General features: G+C 39.3%; 1 protein-coding gene across 9 annotated transcripts in view; it reads right to left on the bottom strand.

Moving 5' to 3' along the window:
* DNAH6 (dynein axonemal heavy chain 6) overlaps positions 1-26,196 on the bottom strand; it is a 246,725-nt gene that overhangs the window by 111,925 nt on the left and 108,604 nt on the right. For all 9 annotated transcript variants that reach the window (XM_045054471.1, XM_045054474.1, XM_045054475.1 and 6 more), the window contains 14 exons: positions 25,946-26,165; positions 24,358-24,522; positions 24,159-24,272; positions 22,460-22,585; positions 22,221-22,376; positions 21,775-21,936; positions 17,628-17,765; positions 16,243-16,410; positions 13,121-13,269; positions 11,674-11,781; positions 7,273-7,828; positions 6,359-6,481; positions 1,848-2,030; positions 1,137-1,280 (listed from right to left, as the gene is read on the bottom strand). In XM_045054471.1, coding sequence (XP_044910406.1) covers positions 1,137-1,280; positions 1,848-2,030; positions 6,359-6,481; positions 7,273-7,828; positions 11,674-11,781; positions 13,121-13,269; positions 16,243-16,410; positions 17,628-17,765; positions 21,775-21,936; positions 22,221-22,376; positions 22,460-22,585; positions 24,159-24,272; positions 24,358-24,522; positions 25,946-26,165 — 2,512 coding nt within the window. The remainder of the gene's footprint in view (positions 1-1,136; positions 1,281-1,847; positions 2,031-6,358; positions 6,482-7,272; positions 7,829-11,673; positions 11,782-13,120; positions 13,270-16,242; positions 16,411-17,627; positions 17,766-21,774; positions 21,937-22,220; positions 22,377-22,459; positions 22,586-24,158; positions 24,273-24,357; positions 24,523-25,945; positions 26,166-26,196) is intronic.

The raw sequence follows: 26,196 nt of genomic DNA, 5'->3' as shown, positions 1-26,196 counted from the left end.
TTCTCCTATGCAGATTACTTGGTATTCTTCTGTGAGATGGAGCTCTTTCTTCTCCCCCTTGATTTATTTATTCATGTATATTTTTATTTTGAGTATGGACTCACAGGTTTTTATTTCGTGCAAAGACTTGTAATCCCATACCATTATTTATTTTGATGCTCAAATCTTCCCAGATTTGGCCAGTGGTAGCCCTTCATGAACTGGCTCCTGCGTTGACATCATTCTCTGAGAACTTCTTTCCTATCTGACATAAGAAGATGTTCTAGGCTCATTCTGTACATCCTTTGTCCCAGTGGCTGGAATCAGCTATTTCATTAAGGAGCCTTGGTTTCCTTTCATGGAGAGCAGTATTTAGAAATTAGCATACCTATGCTAATTGCTCTTGAGGTGTCCTTGCTTCTAGTTCCTCTTAGCACGCAGAACTAGGCAATTTATGTATGTATGAATATATGTATTAATTTATAATCCATGAAAACCATTACTTCCAATCACAGTTGGAATTCTTGGAATTGCAAGAACACGGGTGCCTTCTAATCTTTCCCCTTCCATATTTGTAAATCCCTTTCTAACAGTGAGAAACCTGGTTGGCATTATCCTCAATATATTTATTCATTTGCTCAATCTTAGAATGTACAGAAAGCAATTTCTGAATTGTCAAACCATAACACTGTGAAGAATAAGTGTACTAACTAGAATTCAATATATTGTTTATAGTAGGGAGTTTTTATATAATTTTTTTGAGAGAGAGAGAGCACGAGTGGGAGAGGGGCAGAGAGAGAGGGAGAGAGAGAATCCCAAGCAGGCTCTGTCAGCACAGAACCTGATGCAGGGCTCAAATCCATGAACTGTGAGATCATGACCTGAGCTGACACCAAGAGTCGGGTGCTTAAACAACTGAGCCACCCAGGTGCCCCTACTTTTATACCTTACTTTCTTCATATGGCTGGGAGAGAATTATTAAAAATTTTAATACAATAAATGCTATCTATGGTTTTAAAAAGGTAATAATTTTAGAAACCCTTATAGTGAAGGATTTTTATATTTGCAGTAGAACTAAGTCTTTTAAAATTCTAGTCTTGAAATTTAATTGTAATGGTTCAGTTATTATTTTAAAATTAAATGTATTTAGCTCTTACCCTGGCATCGGGATTATCATCAAATTGTGTTCTAATAAATGTATCAAAGGAATCCCAGTGGTTTTCAGTTAGATTTCCACCCAAAGACCATAAATAACAGAATATAAAAGTCTGACATAGTACTGTATTCAGTTTTATTTGTTCCTGAAAGAATAAAGAGAAAGAATTTTAGTATTTTACTTGTTCACATAAAAAGAATCCTTAAATTGCAAAGTCTAAAGATTGTTTTCTTTTGGTTAGACTCATGCATTTAAAAAAAAAAGTATATGTTTCTTATAGTTGACTCAACAGTTCAAAGAGCAATGTTTTATAGTAGTTCATATTTAAATACTCTGATGAAAACACGAATGACAAGGAATATGTAGAAAAAAGATCAAATATGTCTTTCAACTGACTATTATAACTTTGTTTACACCTGCATGAAGGTATTTAAACAGCTGCTAGACAGACACATATACCAGGAATGCATTGTAGAGTATGTTGTAGACTGTAAGGAATTTAAACATTGAGTAGAAGAATTAACTATAGGTTTTTTGATATTCCTTGCAACTTAGAGATTCTATGAATCTATTCACAATCATTACTTGCCTGAAAAATTAACTTGAAAATCAAATGATCATTTTATAGAAAATTTAGAGTTTTTTATTTGCAAAGCATCTATATAACAATTTCATTTTCATAGCTATATAGCATTGAGGAAACCTTTCGTACCATTGTCAAATTAACTCCATCTTTCCCAAATATCAAAGACTCCAATAAGCAACAGAGTGTAGTAACTTTGCTGATGTCCACTTGTGGGATTGCTTGGCTGCATTTTTTATTGACAAAATATAAACCATCATCAACATAACGTTGGAAAAGGTTCAATATGTATTCTTGGGTTTCCTCATTTAGCTGAAAATCATAAAAACAAATGTTTCAGTAAGACTCGATGAAATATATAATTAAGTTTAGAAATGGGTTAGTTTAAATCTGTGTATTGTAATATATTCTGTGACTTTTAATATTTATTATTTATTTATTTTTAAATTTTTTTTTTCAACGTTTATTTATTTTTGGGACAGAGAGAGACAGAGCATGAACGGGGGAGGGGCAGAGAGAGAGGGAGACACAGAATCGGAAACAGGCTCCAGGCTCCGAGCCATCAGCCCAGAGCCCGACGCGGGGCTCGAACTCACGGACCGCAAGATCGTGACCTGGCTGAAGTCGGACGCTTAACCGACTGCGCCACCCAGGCGCCCCTATTTATTTTTAAAAGTTTATTTGTTTTGAGAGAGAGAGAGAGCATGAGCCTGTGACTGAGTGTGTGAGTGGGGGAGGGGCAGAGATAGAGGGAGAGAGAGAATCCCAAGCAGGCTCGATGCTGTCACTGGGTAGCCTGACTTGGGGCTTGATGCAGGGCTCAGTCTCACAAACCAGGAGATCATGATCAGAGCCATCTGAAATCAAGATTCGGACACTTAACTGACTGAGCTACCCAGGCACCCCTATTCTGTGACTTTAGGTTAAAGGGTATAAACATAACAAGATATGAAACAAATTGAAATTTTAAGAAAACCTTCTATAATTTGGAAGAGACATGGGGGAGATTCTGGGTAGTGGACAATATCCTACATCTTGATCTGGTAATGAGTACACAGGTGTTTATTTTATAGTCATTTGTTAATTGCCAACATAGATTTCAAGCAGCCTTATAATTAGGAACAATAAAAAACAAGAAGCAAAAAACAGCAATTTAAATATCTACAAAAAGAGAGGGAATAATTCCCAAAGATTTGAAAAGAATGCAATCCCTCTCACCATTCCTATTCAACATTGTACTATAAGTCTTAGCTAATGCAGTAGGACAATACAAAGAATAAAGAGTACACAGATTGAGAAGGAAGAAAAAAAAAAAAGTCTTTGTTCACAGATGACTGGTCTATGTAGACAATACCAAAGAATTGACAAAAAACTCCTGGAACTAACAAGCTGTTATAGCAAGGTTGCAGGATACAGGGTTAATATACGAAAGTCAATTGCTTTCCTAGATACCAGCAATAAATGAGTAGAATTTGAAATAGAAAATATAACACCATTTATATTAGCACAAAAAATGAAATACTCAGGTATAATTCTAACAAACTATGTACAAGAGCTAAATAAGGAAAACTACAAGGCTCTGATGAAAGAAACCAGAGATGATCTAAGTAAATGGAAAGATATTCAATGTGTATGGATAGGAAGATCCAGTATTATTTAGATGTCAGCACTCCCTAACTTGATCTATAGGTTCAATGTAGTTTGAATCAAAATACCAGCAAGTTAATTTGTGTATATGCACAAATTGATTATAAAGTTTATATGGAGAGGCAAAATACCCAAAATAGCAAAATGTTAAAGAATAAAGTTGGAAGAATGACACTATCTAACTTCAAGACTTACTATAAAGCTACAGTAATTAAGACAGCATGGTATTGGCAAAAGCATAGACACATAGATCAATGAAACAGAACAGAGAATCCAGAGATAGACCCATACAAATACAGTCAGCTGATCTATGACAAAGAAACAAAGGCAATCCATTGGAGAAGGTGCACCTCTGTTTCATTTTCACTCATTTTCAACAAATGGTACTGGAAAAACTGGACATCCATATGCAAAAAAAAAATTATGAACGTAGACACTGATATTACACCTTTCACAAAAATTAACTCAGAGTGGATCACAGACCTAAATGTAAAAAGCAAAACTAAAAAAACTTCTGGAAGATAACAGATGAGAAAATCTAGGTGACCTTAGGTTTGGAAATGGTTTTCAGATTCAATGCCAAAAGCACAATCAATGAAAGAAAATTTGCTAAGTTAATTTTAAAATTAAAAACTTGTGTTCTGTGAAAGGTTATTAAGAGAATGAAAGGACAAGCCAAGCTGGGAGACAATTTTTACAAAACACATAACTGACAAAGAACTTGTATCCAAAAAATTACAAAGAACTCGTGACACTCAAAAATAGGAAACAACCCAATAAAAAATGAGCAGGATTTGAACAGGCACCTTACCAAAGCAGATATACAGATGGCAAATAAGCATATGAAAAGGCATTCATGATCACATGAAATGCACATTAATGCATGTTAAAACAAGGAGACATACTTATTAGAATAGCAAAAATCGAAAACATCAACAACACTAACTGCTGGTGAGGATGTGCAGCAAGAATTCTCATTCATTGCTGGTGGGAATGCAAAATGGTACAGCAATTTGGAAGACAAACTGGCAGTTTCTTACAAAGCTAAATAAAATTTTACCATATGATCCAGCAATCACACTCCTAGGTATTTTACCCAAATGAGTTGAAAACTTAAGTCTATATAAAAACTTGCACATGGGTGTGTCCAGGAGCTTTCTTCATAATTGCCAAAACCTGGAAGCAATCAAAATGTCTTCAGTAGTTGAATGGATAAACTTGGTAAATCCACATAATGGAAAATATTCCATTCAGAACCATTCCATTCAGAGCCAAAAAGAAATGAGTTATCAAGTCACAGAAAGACATAGAAAAAACTTAAATGCAAATTATTAAGTGAAAGAAGCCAATTTGAAAAAACCACATACTATATGATCCCAATGACATCACATTGGAAAAGGCAAAATATGGAGCAGTAGGGAGGGGGTATGGATGCATAAATATGTGGAGCACAGGTTTTAAGTCAGTGGAACTATTATGTATAATACTATAAGGGTGGATACATGACATTACGCATTCATCAAAACCCACACAATTGTACAACACATTTGTAGAACACATTCATACATGAATCCTAATGTGAACTATGCACTTTAGTTAATAATAATGTATCAATATTGTTTCATCAGTTTTGACAAATCACTTTCAACAAATGTACCACACAAATGCAAGATGTTAACAGGAAAAACTATGTTTGGAGGAGAGGGAATATATCAGGACTCTCTGTACTTTCTGTTAAACTTTTGTATAAACCTAAAAGTACCTTAAATAATACATTCTATTAATTTAAAAAGAAAAGTAAATTTGGGAAGGTTTAAAACCTTACAGTAGTACATGATACATGCTCAATTCTTTTTTTTTCAATATATGAAGTTTATTGTCAAATTGGTTTCCATACAACACCCAGTGCTCATCCCAAAAGGTGCCCTCCTCAATACCCATCACCTACCCTCCTCTCCCTCCCACCCCCATCAACCCTCAGTTTGTTCTCAGTTTTTAAGAGTCTCTTATGCTTTGGCTCTCTCCCACTCTAACCTCTTTTTTTTTTTCCTTCCCCTCCCCCATGGGTTTCTGTTACTTTTCTCAGGATCCACATAAGAGTGAAAGCATAAGATACCATATGGTTTCACTCTTATGTGGATCCTGAGAAACTTAACATTCTCAATTCTGAAAATTATTTTCTTTAATAATGTACTCTGAAACTAGAACACATCATTGTTAAAATGTTGATGCCTAAGAATGAAAAAAGCAATATTTTTCTAATTCATCTTTGGAGGGGAGAAGCAGAAAGAAGATGGCTTTCTTGGAGGGGGGGGGTGTGGGATGGGGCACAACACTGCAAAAGATCCCCTGTTAAGCTAAGGCAAAGAAAACTCCTATTTTAGAAGGGCGAAGGTGCAGAAGATGATATAGAACTGAATTCTTCCATATAATAACTAAAAGCTTTCCCTCACTTTGGGTGGAATGTTTCCTCTGAGGTTAAAACACATCTTGGGTCACAGACCTAAGACTGGGTGGGAGGTAAACTGGTTTTCTTTTCTCTCAGCGGTGTTAGGGTCTTCTACAATCTAAATACAATGACAGAGCCTGGACCGAAATGTTCTTTTTCTTCATTGTGATTCCCTCTCACTATCCCCAGCCTTCTGCAAAATCTTTTTTAATGCGGCAGCCTGTTCTGTGTTTGGGGGACTCAGGGAAGCAGTTTGTGCTTGTACTGGAGAGGAACCAACCTGGGGAGGATCCAGGCAGAGTGGGCAGGAATCAGAGCGGCTAGGTAGCCTGGTGGGCTGAGCTTACAAATAATGGGGACAGATTTGGGGAGGATATAAACATTTCTGGAAGATCCCAAGAATTCTTAGGGAGAGGCACTAGGTACAATGCTGGAATTCTCTCCACAAAGTACATGAGGTCTTTCTTAACTTACTGAAATTTGGGCAAGCAAGAGCCTCCATCCTGACAGATGGATGTGTTGTGGAGTATCTGGTTGCACTTACTTTTTTAGAAATATTCTTCATCCATGTTTTAACATAAGGCATCCATTTCAGTTCTTCAGGATCCACAAACACCATTCCACATCGACTGACTGTTGCAGGAGAGGCAACTCTTAGGTCTTGCACCTAAAATTGAAGGGAATTGAACAAAAAAATAGCTAATATAATACTTCCTTATTTTTCCATTTTCAATGTTAATGAGTCACATGTTTAAAGTTAACACTGAAAGGCTTTATATAGAAGAGAGTGTAATCAGAAACGGAGAAGGAAAGTTAAGTGAAGCATTAGGTGGAAAAAAACCCCACACAAATATAAGAGGATAATGTCAAATCCTTATGGGAAGGTATAGGTATTTCTTTTTCCTCCTTTGCTTTCCTCTTTTCTCCATTTTCATTCTTGTATCTCATACCTAGCTGAACATAGGACATAGTAGGCATTCAACCCATGTTTGATGAATGAATACAGCAGGAGTGGTATCTTCAGAATATTTTATAGCCGTACTTGGTCCACATTCCTTTTCCAATCCCTTCACTAAACATTCACACCGCAGAGGGGTAATTTTTCATAGTAAATGTAACCTATTTTTTTTGCTTAACTTAGAAAGCATTTCAAATCATGTAATGTCATCAATATATACGTTAATTACCACCAAAGGAAAGGAAACAAGTGCTGAGGAAGATAGAATTTATTGCACTTCCATTTATAGACAAACAGGAATATTTGAGAGACTTTGGTTCTCGGGATGCACACTCTACTATAAAAGGACAATTTGATAAATATGTAAACAATTTAGTACGTGAACAAAACACCATGGGACACCTTATAGATAGTAAATGAGATATGGGCAAGAAAAAAATTGATGATGGCATACCAGTCTAATGAATGCTTTTGCACCACACTAAGGCATATATATTTACCTCAAAAAGCATGTGGATTTGAGGTGTGAGTTTGATCCTCTCACTGTTAGCCAGGCAAAGCATCTTGTTATCATCCAGCACTGTATTCATATTTTCAATCCAAAGAGCATCCACGGGCCCATCACTGATGATCCATTTATGGTCTTCTGAAGTGTCATTCACAGCTGCTCGGACACTTAGTGCCATCAAACCATCTTTCCACTCCAAGGTTATGTTATTAACTTCACCATATAATTCACCCATTGTAATTGATTTAGGATTAAGAACGTATGTTTTAACCGGTTGGTAAAAGGGATTGTCTAAACCAAGTTTTTGCAAATTCCCTAAAGTTTCTGCTAGTATTTGGTAAACTGTGGTCTTGCCACCTCCTGTCGGCCCGACTAACATAACACCGTGTCTTACCAGCATAGTTTCATAGAACTGTATCACTTTTTTAACCATACATGTCTCAGGCTGAAGATTTTTTCTATTCATGACATCTATAATTGTTGACTGCAATATACCATAATCATGTTCTGGAATTTGGACTCCAGGAAAAAGGTCAGATATAATTCCACTGAAAAAACACAAACAAAATCATTGGTAATTGATATTTCCCAATATTTATTACAATTAATTTATTACAATCATTGATTACAATGAGTCTTATTTTTCTCCTTGATCTTTTCTTCTGAACATGCATAGTACTAGTCTGTCCTATATGTTATAACAGAATCTAACATTTCTCTGATACTGTGTATGCTTTTTTTCCTTGTACCGTAGATCAATGTTCTTAAGTATATTGGGAGCCTTTTGAGGTAAGGAATATCTCTCATGTGTTTGTATTGTTCGTAGTACATTGCATAATACCAATCATATACAAAGTGATTAATTTTTCAGTTTATTCAAAAAATTATATTTAGGGGTGCCTGGGTGGCTTAGTCGGTTAAGCGTCTTACTTCGGTTCAGGTCATGATCTCACGGTTCATAGGTTCGAGCCCCGTGTCTGGCTCTGTGCTGACAGCTGGGAGCCTGGAGTCTGCTTCGGAGGATTCTGTGTCTCCCTCTCTCTCTGCCCCTCCCCCCCATCTCGTGCTCTGTCTCTTTCTCAAGAATAAACATTTAAAAAATTAAAAATTATATTAATATCTCAACTTTTTCCAAAAGCATTTATGCATGCTTATAGCTATATGGATATTCAGAAAAATAAGATAGAAATAAAAACTAATAGTAGGTAAAAAAAAAAGGGGGGGGTGGGGAGTAAAAGAAAAATTAACTGTTTCTGTGGGAAGTACTTAATATGGGATATTTCTATGGGTAAAAAAGAAGCTAAATCCCTACCTCATACTATATACACAAATACATTTGTGACACAGTAAAGACTTTAATATAAAATGACAACAAAAATACTAGATGAAAATACAACAGATATGTTTTGTAATACTGTGGTTAAGAAGGTCTTTCTAAGGAAGACAAGAAATCTACAACTATTATTTTAAAGGTAAGGTGAAAAAATAAAAATAAACAAGCAAAAACCCACAAACTTGTGTGAGATAAAAGGCTTTATATATATAAACTTAAAGAATGATAGACTTAGCGCTGCCTGGGTGGCTCAGTCAGTTAAGTGTCCAACTCTTGATTTTGGCTCAGGCCATGATCTCATGGTTGTGGGATCGAGCCCCAAGTTGAGCTCTGTGCTGGGCATGAAGCCTGCTTAGGATTGTCTTGCTCTTTCCCTCTCTCTCTGCCTTTCTCTCTCTCTCAAAAAAATGAATAATAGACAAGTATTTCCAATTTTTATACCAGATAAAGTTTGTGATTTCCTACAAATCAATAAGAAAAAGGACACAACAGAAATATGCTCTAAAAATAATAAATATAAATGATTAATGAACACAAGAAATAATGCTCAATGGCACTCATAATTAAAGAAATGCATATTAAAGAGGATATAACTTTTGGTCTCTCTCTAAAACATTTAGGAGGCAAAAGGTATAGTCATAAAATCATTTATATAAAGGGGCGTCTGGGTGACTCAGTCAGTTAAGTGTCCAACTATTATTTATTTCAGCTCAGGTCATGATCTCATGGTTTGTGAGTTCAAGCCCCGCATCAGGCTCTGCACTGACAGCGTGAAGACTGCTTGGGATTCTCTCTCTTTCTCTCTCTGACGCTCTCTCACTTGTGCTCGCCCTCAAAACAAATAAATAAAACTTAAAAGAATAAATAAGCAAAAGAGAAATCTTTAAAAAATAAAATCATTTATATAAATATAAATGTCTTTGGACATCTTAACAGAATCTATCTAAATTAAAAATGCCCATGCTCTATAAAACCTAGGAAACTTACTAAAACTCATTTATAGAAGGATCACACGTGTGCAAAGATAAATGCATAGGAATTTTCATCACTGTGTTCTGTCAAAAGGGACAGACATGTGTTCTGGAAATCAGAAGATCTGACAGAGGACAAAAGCCAAGAGAACTCCAGCATAGTCATAAACGGACATCCCAGGATGACCAGTGCTCACCAGGGCAATGGGCAGGTAGTCCAGATTAGAGCAGGAGGACAGGGGCTCCAAAGAAACACATTTGATTGAATGTTTTATATAATTGAAGAGGTTTTTTTTTTTTTATTTTTTTGTTAAATTTTTTTTTAATGTTTATTTTTGAGGGGGGGCACATGGGGGAAGGGGCAGAGAGAGAGGAAGACACAGAATCTGTAGCAGGATCCAGGCTCTGAGCTGTCAGCACAGAGCCCGATGCAGGGTTCAAACCCATGAACCGTGAGATCATGACCTGAGCTGATGTCGGATGCTTAACCGACTGAGCCACCCAGGAGCCCCAGAAGGGGCTCCTTGTTTTGTTTTTAAGGAGATTTACACATACCCTGGGAGAATTTGAAAATAAATTATTGATAGATTTATACAAAAGTAGGTAAAAGATTAAAAAAATAAAAACTAAGGCAATTAACAAATGCAGGGATAAGAAAAAAAAAAACAAGAGAAACATAGCTCAGCTGTGGATACTATTTATATAGCTATAATTAATTTTCGAAACCCTGAGGGCGCCTGGGTGGCTCAGTCGGCTGAGTGTCTGATTCCTGTTTTTGGCTCAGGTCATGATCCCAGGGTCATGGATCAAGCCCTGTGTTGGGCTCCACGCTGAGCAGGGAGCCTGTGTAAGATTCTCTCTCTCTCCCTCTGCCCCTCTCCCACTTCTATTTTCTGTCTAAAAATTTTTTTTTAAATTATGGAAACCCTGGACATTTAGCTCAAGTTAGACTGCAATATAACTATGGGTAGGATGGGTAGAGGGAAAGAGGTACATGCGCATATCCTCATCTCCCATTTACCAACTTTATAGAACATACCTAAAACTGAAAAACCAAGAAATAGCATAAACACGGTACTAAAAAATATGGGGAAATAACATAACAAGCAAACAAACAAAACAATTGAAAAATGATTGCCTTTGGGAAGTGGGAGTTGGTGAAGGGCACAGAACTATTGTTTCTCATGAGACTAATTTATGACGCTTAAAAATCTTTTTATGTTTATTTTTTTGAGAGAGGACAGAGGAGAGAGAGAGAGAGAGAGAGAGAGAGAGAGAGAGCAAGCACAAGCAGGGGAGGGGCAGAGAGGAGAGTCAGAATTCCAAGCAGGGTTCGCACCATCAGAGCAGAGCCCGATGTGGGGCTCAAACCCACAAACCATGGGATCATGACCTGAGCTGAGATCAAGAATCAGGTGCTCAACTGACTGCACCTCCCAGGCACCGCTGTGATGCTTTTTAAAACTACATACACATATGGCTTGGATAAACATAAAATTTAATAGTAAAAGTAGAAATAGATAAAAGTTCAATCACATTTTTTTTTTAATTTTTTTTTCAACGTTTATTTATTTTTGGGACAGAGAGAGACAGAGCATGAACAGGGGAGGGGCAGAGAGAGAGGGAGACACAGAATCGGAAACAGGCTCCAGGCTCCGAGCCATCAGCCCAGAGCCTGACGTGAGGCTTGAACTCATGGACCGCGAGATCGTGACCTGGCCGAAGTCGGATGCTTAACCGACTGTGCCACCAGGCGCCCCAAAAGTTCAATCACATTTTATATTAAGCCCCGAGTCTTATGTTTTGGGGTCAAGAGTTTTTCTTAGGTCAGGAATTTGTAACCGGATGCTAATTTGTATAACATATAGCCCAGTGACCAGTATTTTGAAAAATAAAAATAAAAAAGATTGGATTGATGCTTAAACTTTACTATCTTTATTTTAAATTAGTATTTTTTAAACTGCAATAAGTATCTCTAGAAAAGATGAGAAAGTTATTACCTTGTTAGAGACAGACATAACTGAAGAGAAGACTATCCTTTACCTCTACACAGCAGCTATGTTTTATCCTGTAACATCTAGAAACTTACCTGAACAGAATAGCATCATCTGTTAGGAATTTTGGCAAGTTGGAGTCTCGTAAAGCTCTTATCAATACCACATCTTCACTTAAGTGTGGATTCTCCCTTTTTAAGGACCTAAATTAAAGGAATAATTCAGATGTTTGTGGGAACCTAATACTGAGCATGATTTTCCAAACCTGTGGGTCAGGGATTCCCCTTGTAAAAAGCTGTGGAGGGCACCCCCCTGTGGATTCCTGCTGGAAAGAGAGGATCATTTTTCCTTGCATGGCCAGCATCCACATCCATCAGAGAGCGAGGACAGGTCAGGAACTGGCTACACAGCCTGGAGAATGAGAAGGTATTTTTTCAACTTCCCCCCATCAATCCAGACTTTATCCAACCTGAATTTATAGTTCCCTGAATGCATCATAATGATTCACAGCCCTATGACTTTCTTTTCTCTCAGCCCAGAAGGTCCTGCTTTGCTCTTTTGACACCCCTTATTTCTCCTTCAAACCCCAGCCCAGTTACTCTCATCCTCCAGATAGTTCTTCCATCACCCTCCACAGTGAACCTCGGGCATGGCCCTATGGTTGCCCCATTCATGTATCCTAAATGACTGCTCCTGTGTCTGTCTCACCCACTGGTCTGTAGTTGTAGTCTTGGGAGTGCACGAGTATCTGAATTCCTTAGTGTCCTTGGTCTTTACATGGCACTCCTGTAAAGGGGAGAAATACTGTATCTGGGAGGTTGAAAGAAAGAACAGAGAAGGGCAAGGAGACATGCGTAGAGCCCAGAGATACAGGGGCCAGGCAGAAAAGGCCCTGGATGTGTGGAGCCTGAGCCAGTGAGTCTAAAAAGAAGAGACAGATTCCCTCAGAGACTCTGGATAAAGTAGGGGTTTCAGAGGTAGGAGCCTCAAGAAGTTACAAAGGGAGAAGCCGGGGCCTGAAAAGAAGAAACCAGAAAGTTGCTTTACTAGAAACTACAAAGAAGCTCAGTCATGGACCATACTGTAAAGGCAGAGGCAGAGGCTAAGATATAAGCCTCGAACAAGGGCAGAAAAATGAAACCAAACTTCCTCTCAGAGCTTTGGGCTTTGTCAGGTGACACATATAACTTAAATTACTGTATATGCATAACAAATGGTACCTTTTAAGTCTAGTTATCCTGCCTCATAGTGGTAAAGGCTTCTGTACTCTAAAAACAAATGTATGTGATGAGTTCAGGGGAAATGAAAGCTAGTGGAAGCCTCATCGAGACTCAGGTTCAGTGTGGGGCCAACCAGAACTGTCAGGAGATGAGGAGATGCCTCCTCTGACTGTGGCATGGGAGTCAAGGTAAAATGATGACAGCGGCTGCTAACATTTACCAATCACTCTCTACGTTGCTTTAAGAGCCGTCTGTGAATTAGTCATTTAATGCTTTGATTACATGGTTTGGAATTTCACTCTTGACCACTTTGGTTTCTTACCCAGCCATGACCAGTACAGACTTCACAGCTCTCATGCCAAAGTCGTAGTGATCTTGCTGAGAGAGCTGTTCACTGCAAAGCTTATACATCTGAGTCATTTTTCTGGCTAATATTTTACTGGATTCAAATCCTTCAGAATATAGAATTACCTAGAATAGAAAAGAACAATGCAATACTTCTTATATTGTGTGGAGAGCAGTAGATTAGCATAATACCAATGTGTTCAAAATCTACTTTAGGCATTATACCTCTCCAAGTTGTTATATCGTTTAACAAAGAAATGCGATGATTGAAGGGAAATGGGTTTTCTGTGTTACAGGAAGGCAGAAGGTGGGATATCCTACAGGGATGCCGGGGCACTGATTTTGCTTTCCTTCTACGGATGAAGATGTGGTTGGTGACATTTGGTTCAAGAGGCAGCAGAACCCACTGCTTGAAAATGCTCACATCACGGAGGTTGGATGGTGTTGTAAGGCCTGAGTACAAAGGCAAGACTTGAGTTTCTCTGGTCTGACAGGAACTCCACCCTGTAGACAGAATCAGTGATAGCTGTGTTCTCCCTTTAGGCTCCCTGAATATCAAGGGAAGCTATGCAGATTTGCAGCCTCTCCTCTGTGATAGGAGGCTACCTTGCTTCTGACAAGTTTCCGCATTCTTGGTTAAAGAAATTGGATGACGACAGTCTAGGGGAGTGTGGACCCTTTCTCCAATCCATAACCTACTCAAATTACTGTGGTTGGCTTCAGAATCGGGATTTGAAAAAATGTAGACATTTGTTTCTTTATTTTTAATTTTTATAACATTTATTTATTTTTGAGAGAAAGATAGAGACAGCATATGAGCAGGGGAGGGGCAGAGAGAGAGGAAGACACAGAATCCAAAACAGGTTCCAGGCTCTGAGCTGTCAGCAGAGCCCGACGCGAGGCTGGGACTCATGAACCATGAGATCATGACCTGAGCTGAAGTCGGACGCTTAACCGACTGAGCCACCCAGGCGCCCCATGAAATGATGTAGACATTTCTTACTGGTGTCGGTTTTGCTTATTGCTCTATCACTGTAAATTAGCATAGTACTCTGCACATTGCAGGTAATTAAAAATATTAAAAATATTTATTGTGGACATCCCCTGATTCATTAAAATCTATAGCAACAGTAGTAATAGCACTCAGAAGACTGGATTTTTTTTTTTTTAATTTTTTTTTTTTAACGTTTATTTATTTTTGAGACAGAGAGAGACAGAGCATGAACGGGGGAGGGGCAGAGAGAGAGGGAGACACAGAATTGGAAGCAGGCTCCAGGCTCTGAGCCATCAGCCCAGAGCCCAACGCGGGGCTCGAACTCACGGACTCACGGACCGTGAGATCGTGACCTGAGCCGAAGTCGGACGCTTAACCGACTGAGCCACCCAGGCGCCCCAGAAGACTGGATTTTTAAATTTCTCCAGTTGATTATTGAGTAATAGAACAACAGGACAAAGAATGAGATGTGAACAAAATTTTGGACTGAGTTCTAAACCTGGTTTTCTTCCTACCAGCTCTGGACAATGAGCAAGTCATTTATTTTCCCTGTCTATCCATGGTCTAAAGGGAAGACAGCACCTGCATTAACTACCCACCATCCCACCATACCCACAGGGGGTGCTGGAAAACCCATGAGATTCTGTAAGCATTATACTGGGAAAAGTTATAGGGTCTGGTATGCTCTATTCTATTCTTAGGTAATTACTTTTACTTCATATAGAAGAATACTTTAAACTAGCTGTTAGTAAAGGAATTTATTAGCCACAGGAGTAATCTGTGCTTTGTGAGAAATTCCATTCTTTTTTTTTTAATTAAAAAAATTTTTAATGTTTATTTATTTTTGAGGGAGAGAGACAGAGTGCGAGCAAGGGAGGGTCAGAGAGAAAGGGAGACACAGAATCCAAAGCAGGCTCCAGCCTCTGAGCTGTCAGCACAGAGCCTGATGCAAGGCCTGAACTCACAAACTGTGAGATTATGACCTGAGCTGAAGTGGGATGCTTAACAGACTGAGCCACCCAGGCACCCCAAGAAATTCCATTCTAAAGCCAGAGACTGCATCAGATTCCACAGGTTAAGGGCTCAGTCCTACAAGAATGCCTCCCATCCTCCACTTCAGATGCTAGTCTCAAGTCCAAGGTGTTATCTGTACTTCTGACTGACTGTTTACAGATTGGAGGTTCCAACGACCTCCTGCTTAGGTACTTTTAATTTGCTAGAGCAGCTCACAGAACTCAGGAAAACATTTACTAGTTTATTCAAGATAAAGGATATGAATCAGTAGACAGATGGGAGAGATGCAGAGGGTAGGGTATGGAGTCAGGGCTCAGAGCTTCCATGCCCTGTCCAGGTGCACCCCTCTTCCCAATCTCCACGTGTTCACCAACCCACAAGCTCTGTGAACCCAGTCCTTTTGGGTCTTTATAGAGGCTTCATTACATTGTCACGATTAACTAAGTCAATGGCCTTTGGCTGATCCAACTTCCAGCTCCTTTCCCCTCCCCAGAGGGCAGGGCATGGGACCTGAAGTTCCAACCCTATAATCATAGGGTTAGTTGCCTGGTAACCAGCCCCCATCCTTAGGTTGCCTAAGGGCTTTCAAAAGTCACTTCATTAACATAAAAAAATATACTCGAAAACCCCTTATCACAGGAAATTCCAAGGCTTATAGGAGCTGTGGATGAAGCCAGGAGCTGGTAGGAGCCAGAAAACATGGATATTAGCCATTTGAATTACTAAAGAAACATTTCTTATAAATCACAATATCACAATAGTATTTTTAGAATGAATCCAGACATTTTAGTTCTTAGACATTAACTGATAAGCTCCAATGAACTGGTTAAATTCATTGATTCATTACAGTTGTAGGGGTCTACTGTATTCCAGATACCATTGTGGGATATAGCAGTTACACACACACACGCACACACACACACACACACACACACACTCTAGGTGATAACAATCATACCTACATTTCAGAGCAAACAATAATGTGTAACTTTTGCCAGGGTGCAACCATAAAGGAAACTTTCTACCTCAATAGAATCAAAGGGCAAATAAAACATGATTGATTTTTTTCTGCTTTATAATGTGAAGCTCACCTCTGCAATCAAAGCATAATTTGGAACCATCATTGCAAAGGGTCTAAACAGGGCCTTCAAATTATCTGGCAATTCAGTTCTGCCTGCGTATCCAGGATTCATTGTGATAAAAGCTGCACAAGTCATAACCAACTTTATTTCCCGGCCCTCAAACATGAATCTAGATAGCTTTTAAAGAGAAGAGAAAATATAAGTGAATACTTCTCCAGACATTTGGAAATTCTTTCACATAAATACCACTTGAGTACAAAACTTGTGTATGGGACATTCAAGCAAAGACTACTAGCCCAGGGAATCCTGCTGTTGGACAAGAGGGAATGTTTCTCTCCTGATCCTATCCTACCCTCTCCCAATTTCTTCTGGGCTCGGTATTTCCTGCTTTCTGCCTCCCTGTCCTTGCTTTGCCCAAATGGTCTCTTCCTTTCTGGCCCAGTCCTGCAATATTTTAGGCCTCAACCTCTTTTGCTGAGACTTCCCAATTCAGGTTAGATTTCATGGCTCTTAAACCTTCTCCACCCCTACTGTCTGGTATTCCCCCAGAAACTCTAATGGGATCTTAGTCCTTGGGTGTTTGAGGCCCCCCTGATACTACTGGCACCGCCCCTTCACATTTACTCAAGGCCAAACACCTGTTGAGCATCTGCTGCAGGTGAGGCGAGGGGTTAGGTATGGAGGTGGAGAGCCGAAGACTCACTCCTGAGCCCTAGAGAAGCTCCCAGGCCTGTGGTGTGGAGTCAGATGTGGAAACTGTGACCATGCAGTGAAACAGATGCTACGCTGGAGGTGTGTGCAAAGTCAACAGGAGAAGCAGGGTAGCCTGCTTGGGACATGAAGGAGGGCATTTCATGTGGGCAAGCAGGGGCAGCCATCTGGTCAAAGGGAGCAGAAACAAGAAGCAGCATAGTGTGTTCAGGAGAGGACCAGCGATTCACTTTGGTAAAGGGTAAAGTTCCATGAGGAAAGCATAGCTAGACTGAGGCCTGAGAATCAAGAGTCTTATATGCCAAAGGCAAGAACAAGAAATGGGAAGGGGAAAAGAGGAGGTGGAAGAGACAGGGTGTGGGTGCACGCTTGCCTCTGTGTATGTGTGTGTGTGTGTGTGTGTGTGTGTGGTGGGTGGGAAGAACAGAGCTCTTCGAGGGTAGGGACTGAGTCTCAACATGTCTGTATCTGTAGGTCCCCACATAGTGTCTGACATACTGTGTTTCCTGGATGAAGAATTAATTCACTTAAACTAAGTCTTATTGCCATTGGACTCACCAGTTACACTGGAAACATGGGTAGACATGTTAAATCAGCACTGTCCTTACTAAAAGGCAACATGCTGTCAGTTAGTTACAGACTTAAGAAATGCTACCTCCATGGACAATTGCCCCAGGACTTACCTTTGCAGCTTTGGCATTCCTAATAGTAATGAGCTGCTGTGCGATGACCGACAAAACTTCTATGTCGATTCGATTAAATTCATCAAAGCAGCACCAGGCCCCTGATTGGGCCAGACCGCTGAAGAAGCGCCCCATCATCTGAAATCAAGATAATGCCATTCAACTTTGTGTTGCACAGCTGAACACCTTCAAAAGTTAAATTCTGAGCAGAATATTAACATGAAGTGGTATCTGCAAATAAGCAATATTTTTATATGAATCCTGGGCTATGTTAGAAGTTAGTGCCTTTACGTAAGAGGTCCAGAGTTTCTGAGTCAGCTGGTCTGCTTGTAGGGAATTTCTAACAAGTTGCCGGGTGATGATAATGCTGGTGGTCCAGAGTTAACACTTTGAGAACCACTGCTCTAGAACTTGGCTTCTCAAAGTGAACTGGTATCAGTTGACATCACCTGGGAGGATTTTAGAAATGCAAAAATCTCAGGCCTTCCCCTTAATCTCCAGAGTCAGAATATGCACTGTAATGAGATCTTCAGGTGATTCACCAGCACATTAAAGCTGTTCTAGAAAAACAGTGAAAAACACAGTTCTAGAAGAAAGTTGAAAAGGAACTGAAAAACAACCCATTAATCCTGATGCTTGGAATGTGTTCCTTTGTCTTTTTTTTTTTTTTTTTAGTTTTTATTTAAATTCCAGTTAGTTGACATACAGTGTAATAATATTTTTGGGTGTACAATATAGTGATTCAACACATACAACACCAGTGCTCATCACAATGCGCACACTCCTTAATCCCCATTACATGTTCCACCCATTTCCACCCCCCCCCCCCCACATCCCCTCTGGTGACACATGAGTTTGTTCTCTACAGTTAAGAGTCCGTTTCTTGGTTTGCCTCACTCTCTCTCTTTTTTCCCTGTTGCTTATTTATTTTGTTTCTTAAATCGCACATATGAGTGAAATCATATGGTATTTGTCTTGGAATGTGTTCCATTGAATGGCAAAGGCTTCATGACCCATGTATTGATCCTTCTCTATGAGCCTGATTATGCCATTAAATTTCATTATGGAAAAAAATTTAAAAAAATAAATTCCATTATGAATCATCCTTGATACTACAAGTGGTATATAATGGGTTTATGTTTTTATATTCACCCCCCCCCCCGCCGACAAAGCAAAGAAGGCATAATTGTAGGTATAGAATAGCACAACTTCATAAACCTTGACATGGTAAGACAAAATTATACAAACCAATGAAAATCAGAAAGTGAAGTTGGAACAGAAAGTTGGAAGGTCATATCTAATAAACTCTTGACTTCATAAGTTAGCAGATAATGTCCAAAGTTGATATATACAAATATAGTAATAAACACATGTTCTTACAGATAATAGCAATCACCAGAAGTAAAAACAAATATAATCAGAAAACTGGTCTCTGGAGGGTGGAAGTGGGTGATGTGACTAGGGACAAAATCTGTTATTTTTAACTTTGGATCCTTCTGTTCAGTTTCAATTTTTCCACATGTAGATATTTAATTTTAAAAGGTTAGTTTAATAAATCCTTATGGAACAAGGTGGAGTATAAAAAAGAATAAATAAATACTTAAAGGGCGCCTGGCAGGCTCAGTCAGAGGAGCATGTGATTCTTGATCTTGGGGTCATGAGTTCAAGCCCCACGTGGGGTATAGAGATTACTTAATCAATAAAACTTAAAAAAAAAAAGAATAAATACTTAAATTTCTTATCATTGGATGTAATTGGTACTTCAGGGATCATCAAACTACAGACCACAGCCGTATCTAGCCTGACACCTGGTTTGTGAGTGGAGTTTTACGGGAACACAGCCACATTCATTCATGATATATTATATTTGCATATGGTCTGTGGCTGCTTTCATGCCACAACGGCAGAAAAAACTGACGAGTTGCAAGCCCATAGTATTTACCACTTGGTCTTTTCCAGAAAGTTTGCTGACTCCTGCTCTAGAGTCTAAGATAAATGAATCATGTATTTATATCCTGTGGCTTTAAGTGTCTCATAGCACACACTCATGCCTTTGGGAGTGCACATCTCCCAGGAATGACTGAGCCTAACTGATGACTGAAAAATGGACTTGGATGTATAAATCCAAATTTTGAATTGAGAAGATCTAAAACAATCAAAATTATTATGCCCAAAATAAAAAAAAAATCATCACTATCATAAAATCTGATGCATCTCTGCTGAGATAATGAGGTCACTTAACATAGTGGGAACAGATCCCCATAACTTGGAGATGTTGGGGAGCATAAATTCTTCCACAGATTACTGATGGCAGTTTCCCATATTCTTTCCTGGTGTACCCAGAGGCCCCCTCTGTCACCCTGCTCTGAAGGTGGAGGGGTCACCTTTCCTGATTACCTCTCCCAAGGTTTAGTCCCTTGTTGCTCTCTTGTTCTGCTACTGTGAAACAACTTTCTGCCTGTATTGGACTTCCATTGTTTTTTGTTGTTGTTGTTGTTTATTAATAAAAAGACATTTCCAGCAACATCTTTTTTCTCCTAAATTTTAAAAAAGGAGCAGGGTTTTTAAAGAACATATCCTATGAAACACTACTTTCTGAAGATGCTTCTGAAAAATAAGTATGATTTACTCTGTAAAAATGAATGAATTATGGGGCACCTGGGTGGCTCAGTCAGTTGAGCGTCCGACTTCACCTCAGGTCATGATCTTGTGGTTTGTGAGTTCAAACCCCATGTTGGGCTCTGCACTGACAGGACAGAGCCTGGAGCCTGCTTCAGATTCTGTGTCTCCCTCTCTCTGCCCCTCCCCAACTCACACTCTGTCTCTCTCTCTCTCTGAAAAAAAAAAAATAATAATAAATAAATAAATAAATAAATAAATAAATAAAATAAACATTAAAAAAAATTTTTTAACGTTTATTTATTTTTGAAACAGAGCATGAACGGGGGAGGGTCAGAGAGAGAGGGAGACACAGAATCTGAAACAGGCTCCAGGCTCTGAGCAGTCAGCACAGAGCACGACGCCCGGCTCGAACTCACGGACCACGAGATCGTGACCTGCCTGATGTCGGACGCTTAACCGACTGCGCCACCCAGGCGCCCCTAAAAAATTTTTTAAGTGAATGAATTACAATTTATTTGGACAATTCAAATGATTATATTCTAAATTTGGACAACATACAGGTATTTGTGTAACTTTCAGAAAAAGGAAACTAATAGCTCTGTGTATTAGTGACTAAAAGGCACTTTGGTCAAATATATTTAGGATTTGCTGAATTAAATAAAGCTAAACAGATTTCCTGACTGTGGGACTTCATAAAGTGTTAAAATACTACTTTGTGTTGTGAAAACCTGGAAGGAGAATAAGGTATAGGGGTCCTGTGACCCAAAACTTTGAGAAATACTATACTGAGAAATCTTACCATGAATTTTCACCTCCTACATATTTCATTTTTAGGACTTATTTTGTGTATTAGAGTAGGTTCTATGCCCGACGTGGGGCTTGAACTCGGGGCCAGGAGATCCAGAGTCACATGCTTTACCGACTGAGCCATTCAGGTGCTCCTACATATTTTATTTTTAGTACAAAACTCTCTGCATTGCTCTTCTCTTCCTGTAAGCATATTCCTTGTTCCTAGATTTCCTTGCTATTATATCTTATACCTCATCTCACTTCTTTCCACTTAGTAACATGACAGATTTTTTTTTAAGTTTATTTTGTTATTTATTTTGAGAGAGAGGGAAAGCACAACTCAGGGAGAGGTAGAGACAGAGAGAATCCCAAGCAGGCCCTCTACTGTCAGCATAGAGCGTGATGCAGGACTTGAACTCACGAACCATGAAATTGTGACCTGAGCTGAAGTCAATGCTTAACCAACTGAGTCACCCAGATGCCCCCGTAAGCAGATTTTTTTATTTTACCACCATTTGATAGATCCTCTTGTGGCCTTGGTTCCTACCTGGACCACTCAGCCCACCTTGTGTTGACTCTTCTCCTTTGCTCTATTTATCCCACTTTGACCATCCTTTGCCCTATCAGCTTCCCCTTGCTTGCCATCACCCCCGTTCTCCTTTTTTTGTCATGCCATGTTGCAAGTGAGAAAACCCATAAAGCACTTAATGTCAGTGTTAAGGTGCTGGGACTGTACCTTGTAGTCCAAACCATCGGAGCAGTTGAAGACCACACACTGGATGGCAAGAGCTTTAGCTAGGTCTTTGGTTGTCTCTGTTTTCCCAGTGCCAGCAGGACCAGCTGGTGCACCTCCCAGGTCAAGCTGCAAAGCCCCCATGAGGCAAAGGTAACAGCGATCCTGAAGAAATGCATACATTGTCATTATTGAAGGGAACTGACTCAAGCCACAAATTTATAAGCCCCTTCCCTTCTACAGGAGGAGGGTCATTATTTTCCATGAAAGGTTTTACAGCAATTGAGATATACTCAAAGATCCAGGTACATGATTAATGATGCAGATCTCTGCTTCACAGAGATGTATTCACGGCAAATCCTTTCAAGAGTTAAGGTTGGATGAAACGTTTCAAGACTATTTTAAGAAAGCATTTGTGTCATGGTTAACCTAAGTCATCAGTAACTTACTGTGAGAGGAGTAATGACTAGTCTTGGGCATGCACCCAAATACTCATAGCCATAGGTGTACTGAGAGAGCGCCATCCGAGCCACGCAATTATCCTGATCTATATCCCAATAGTAGCGCAGTTGTCTCTGCCAGTCAAAGGAATCCACTTCCTCTACCTACGTAAGTGGTAACAATGATACATATATTAGATGCACTAATTTCAGGAAGAAATATATGCTGTCACTTAAATAAAAGTTACCTTGGCTTGAACAAGTTCGGTGACTATGTCTCTTGCATGTACATCAATAGTAATTAAGGCAGTTATGATATTTCTGTGTAATTTTGGAAGACTGCCTCGAACTGTTGCTGCCAGGGCATTTAATCTCTACAAATCAAAAGAAAAATGGTCATAATGGATTTTCAAAAATCAGCTTACATGTCTATTTTTTTAAACTATTTTTCTATCTTTTTACTATTGAATTTGGAGTAGACATTTGTCAAAACTAATTTTAAGAATCTATAATTCCATGACCAAACAGGACAACAGTTTAACTTGCTTAATTCCTAGATTCCTAGATGACTTCCATGAAGTACATACTATCTTTACCCTCATTTTATATTAGAGGAAACTAAGTGTCAAAGAGGGTAAGTAACTTGATGGCAGCCACACAGTTATGGCAAAAATGAGACTTGAGTAGACATCTGCCTCGCAGAAAGCCTATGCTCTTAACCACCATGTGATAATGTCTCTAGAGAAGACTGTTTTCCCTAAAAATTAAACATGATTAAGGCAGCACTCCTCATTTTCAGGGGTAATTTTCCCTTTGTAATCAGAAAACCTGAGCATTTAAAATGTTTTTTACTGTTTATTTATTTTTGAGAGAGAAAAAGAGAGAGAGTGCGAGCCAGGGAAGGGCAGAAAAAGAGGAAGACACAGAACTGGAAGCAGGCTCTAGGCTCTGAGCTGTCAGCACAGAGCCTGTTGCAGGGCTCAAACTCACAAACCATGAGATCATGACCTGAGCCAAAGTCGGACGCTTAACCAACTGAGCCACACAGGTGCCCCAAGAAAATCTGAGTATTTTAAATAAGCCAATGATTGATTAAATGAGAGCATCTTTGGACAGACTGTGCTCCTAATTCTCACATAAATGGTTCAATCTTTTCTAAGGAGAGTAGTGCCTCTGAAGGCCTTGTACTACTCTGATGAATTTTCTCACATGCTGACCTTGATCAGGGACCATCTCTACACAGAGGCCAAGGGAACTTTCCATACAGAGTCTTTTCTCTTCTCTGGGGCTGTGTGGCATGACATTCTATGAGGTCCTCAAGAGATAGTGTTCTCTCATCTCAAGAAAGTTGTTTCTTCCCTTTTCTGTTTCAAAGGTAATTTAAAAAAAGCCACCTTGTTTGGAAGTAGAACTAAATTTGGAATTAAAGATTAGGCATAGCTGTAAAATGGCATTTCCAAACTATAGCTTAAAAATTCTTGTAGAATGGTATTTGGATTCAGTTATTTATTGTTTTATTGATGGCTGCCTAAGGATTCTCTAGAATAGTAGAAAAGCACATCTTGAGCCTAAGAATAGAAATATCACAAATCCTGGAGTTTTCCTGGATTGAATAAAAGCTTCTGTGAGAGTTATCCAAGGCCTAGTAAACACAAAGTCTCCTTAAATCTTGCAAACCATCATAATTCTGAGATTTTCCTCTTAAATTCTTTCATCCAATTTTATAAGTATTCGTCTAAATACTACACAAATATTAAGGTAGTATCCTTAAGAAAACCTGAACATAAATGGTTTTAGTAAGAACCCCCAAAGCTCTGTAAGTCATGTCAGAGCATTAAAATTTCTGAAATATGTGAATTTGCAGTAACCATGTAAAAACAAAAACAAAATGACTGAGACCATCCTGCACAGCAATATGTTCAATGTCACCCTGTTAAAAAATCCTACCTCAAAGTTTACTTCTTCAAAAGCTTCCAGGGCCTCTATATGATTACCACCTTCTCTTTCCAAGCACTCAGTCAAATCACGGCACCACATGATTTGAGAAATGGTCAGAATCACCTACGTGGAAACATCTTTCTTAAATGTGTGTTGCATGTCATCAAAAATGGATTCAGAGATGGAAAATTTAAGGGGTGTAAGTTACTTGAGAAGGGTGGCCAGCAATCACCCAGTCTGTCCTTGGTTTCCCCTGGTAGTCAGCGATGGCGGCTTTGCAAAGGCGACGCAGAGATGTGAACATGGCTTCTTCCACTTTACCAAGCCAATCCTCCACGTTGCCTCGGGCTTTGAGGCCTTTTCCCAAGCTAACCTAGAAGACAGTCAGAGCAATGATAACATGTTCAGTGTGGGACTTGTCAGCTATACAGCCTCCGTACTTCTATATCAGAACCCAGAAACACCGAAGCCTGACTGCAAATACTAGAACCTTCTATTGATATCCCACTCTCCATCTCTCTTTACCCACCTCCTTTTTTTTTTTTTTTTTACCTGCTTCCCTTTGGAGCCAAATCCTTGGAAAAAAGGAGTATACATGGCTATATGGATTCCTCCACTTTCTTTTCCTACTTACTGCCATTTGATTTTTGGCCCCAACTATTCCTCTAAACCTGTTAAGGTGATTAAGGTTACAAATGTTCTTTCAACTTTCAAGTCCAATTGATACTTTTCAGTCCTCTCATATTTATTTCTTGGACTTCCAACGACCTGATTGCCCTGCTTATCTGGGTCTCTTGGCTCTTCTTCTACCTTCCCTTTAAATTTCATGTTTTCCCTAGATCTTAGCCTTGGTCCTCCCCTTTCTCCTCTTCTGCACTAGTGATGAGCAAATTTTTTTGTAAGAGGGTCGAATCAGGACAAGTAAAATGTTTATAGGCTCTTGCCACTCCCACAGATACATCTCTTGCTCTAACTGGACTGATAACCTTGGCATTTCACTGCATTCATTGCATTTCCTGTGTACGGAATGCCCTCCCTCCCATGTCTCCTCTCCATCTTCCTTGGCTGCCTGTGTGTGTGTGTGTGTGTGTGTGTGTGTGTGTGTGTGAGAGAGAGAGAGAGAGAGAGAGAGAGAGAGAGAGAGAGAGTTAGAGAAGGAGAGGGAGAGGGAGAGAGGGAGAGAAAGAGATTTATTCTTCTCTGTGAAGTCATGTGTTTCTCCACAGTTTGTTAGTGCATTCACTTGCTCAGTGTTTACTGTATGCCAGGCACTGTGTGGTGTCCTAGAGACATGACAACTAACACTTTCATAGCACTCACTGGGTACAGTTCTAAGTAATTTACGTATAATACTATTAAAAATCCTCAGCATCTCATTAATCAGGCACTATTGCTATTCCTCATTTTATAGGTGAGGTTAAAGGATGGGACTTGAGTCCAGGTGGCCTGGCAGTAGAACAGGTACTCTTAACCAGTACAGTCTCTTGCCTCTTCTGGAGAGGTGAGTAAGACAGGGCTCCAGTCATCTCCACTCTGTTCCCAAGAACAAAGCACATGCCTCTGTTACTGCACTTACTGTGGTGCTTTTCAATCATTTGTTTGACGCTATCTCCGCTAGAGCTCTTTGCGGGCAAGAATTTCATCTTGGTTATCTTTGAAACTGCTGAGCCTGCACAGTACGAGTACACAGTGGCACTTGATGAATGCTTAGAGGGACTGAAGAGTAAACTTTTACCCTCAATCCCAGAAGGGTAACAAAATTTCCCTATAAAGAATTATAAACAAAATCACCTCACCCGTTCTCCTTCTGGTGATAGCATTGCTAAAATATCATTAGTGTAAATCTTTTCTGGCTCTCCTTCCATACCAGGAATTTTTCCTTCAGTAGGAGGCATGAGAGCAAATTCGAGCTTTGAAATGGAGTCAAAGCATTTCCTTAAGTGTGGCTGCACAGCTTGGGGATTTCGTGTCTGGGCCAGAATCTCCAGAAGTTCATCATTTGACAAGAAGTAAAATCTGGATTAAAGAAAATACTCAAAATATAACT

This window comes from Felis catus, chromosome A3 (genome assembly GCF_018350175.1).
Source record: "Felis catus isolate Fca126 chromosome A3, F.catus_Fca126_mat1.0, whole genome shotgun sequence".
NCBI lineage: Eukaryota > Metazoa > Chordata > Mammalia > Carnivora > Felidae > Felis > Felis catus.
Note: the sequence above shows the minus strand (reverse complement) of the source record. Positions and strands in the feature narration are given on the sequence as shown.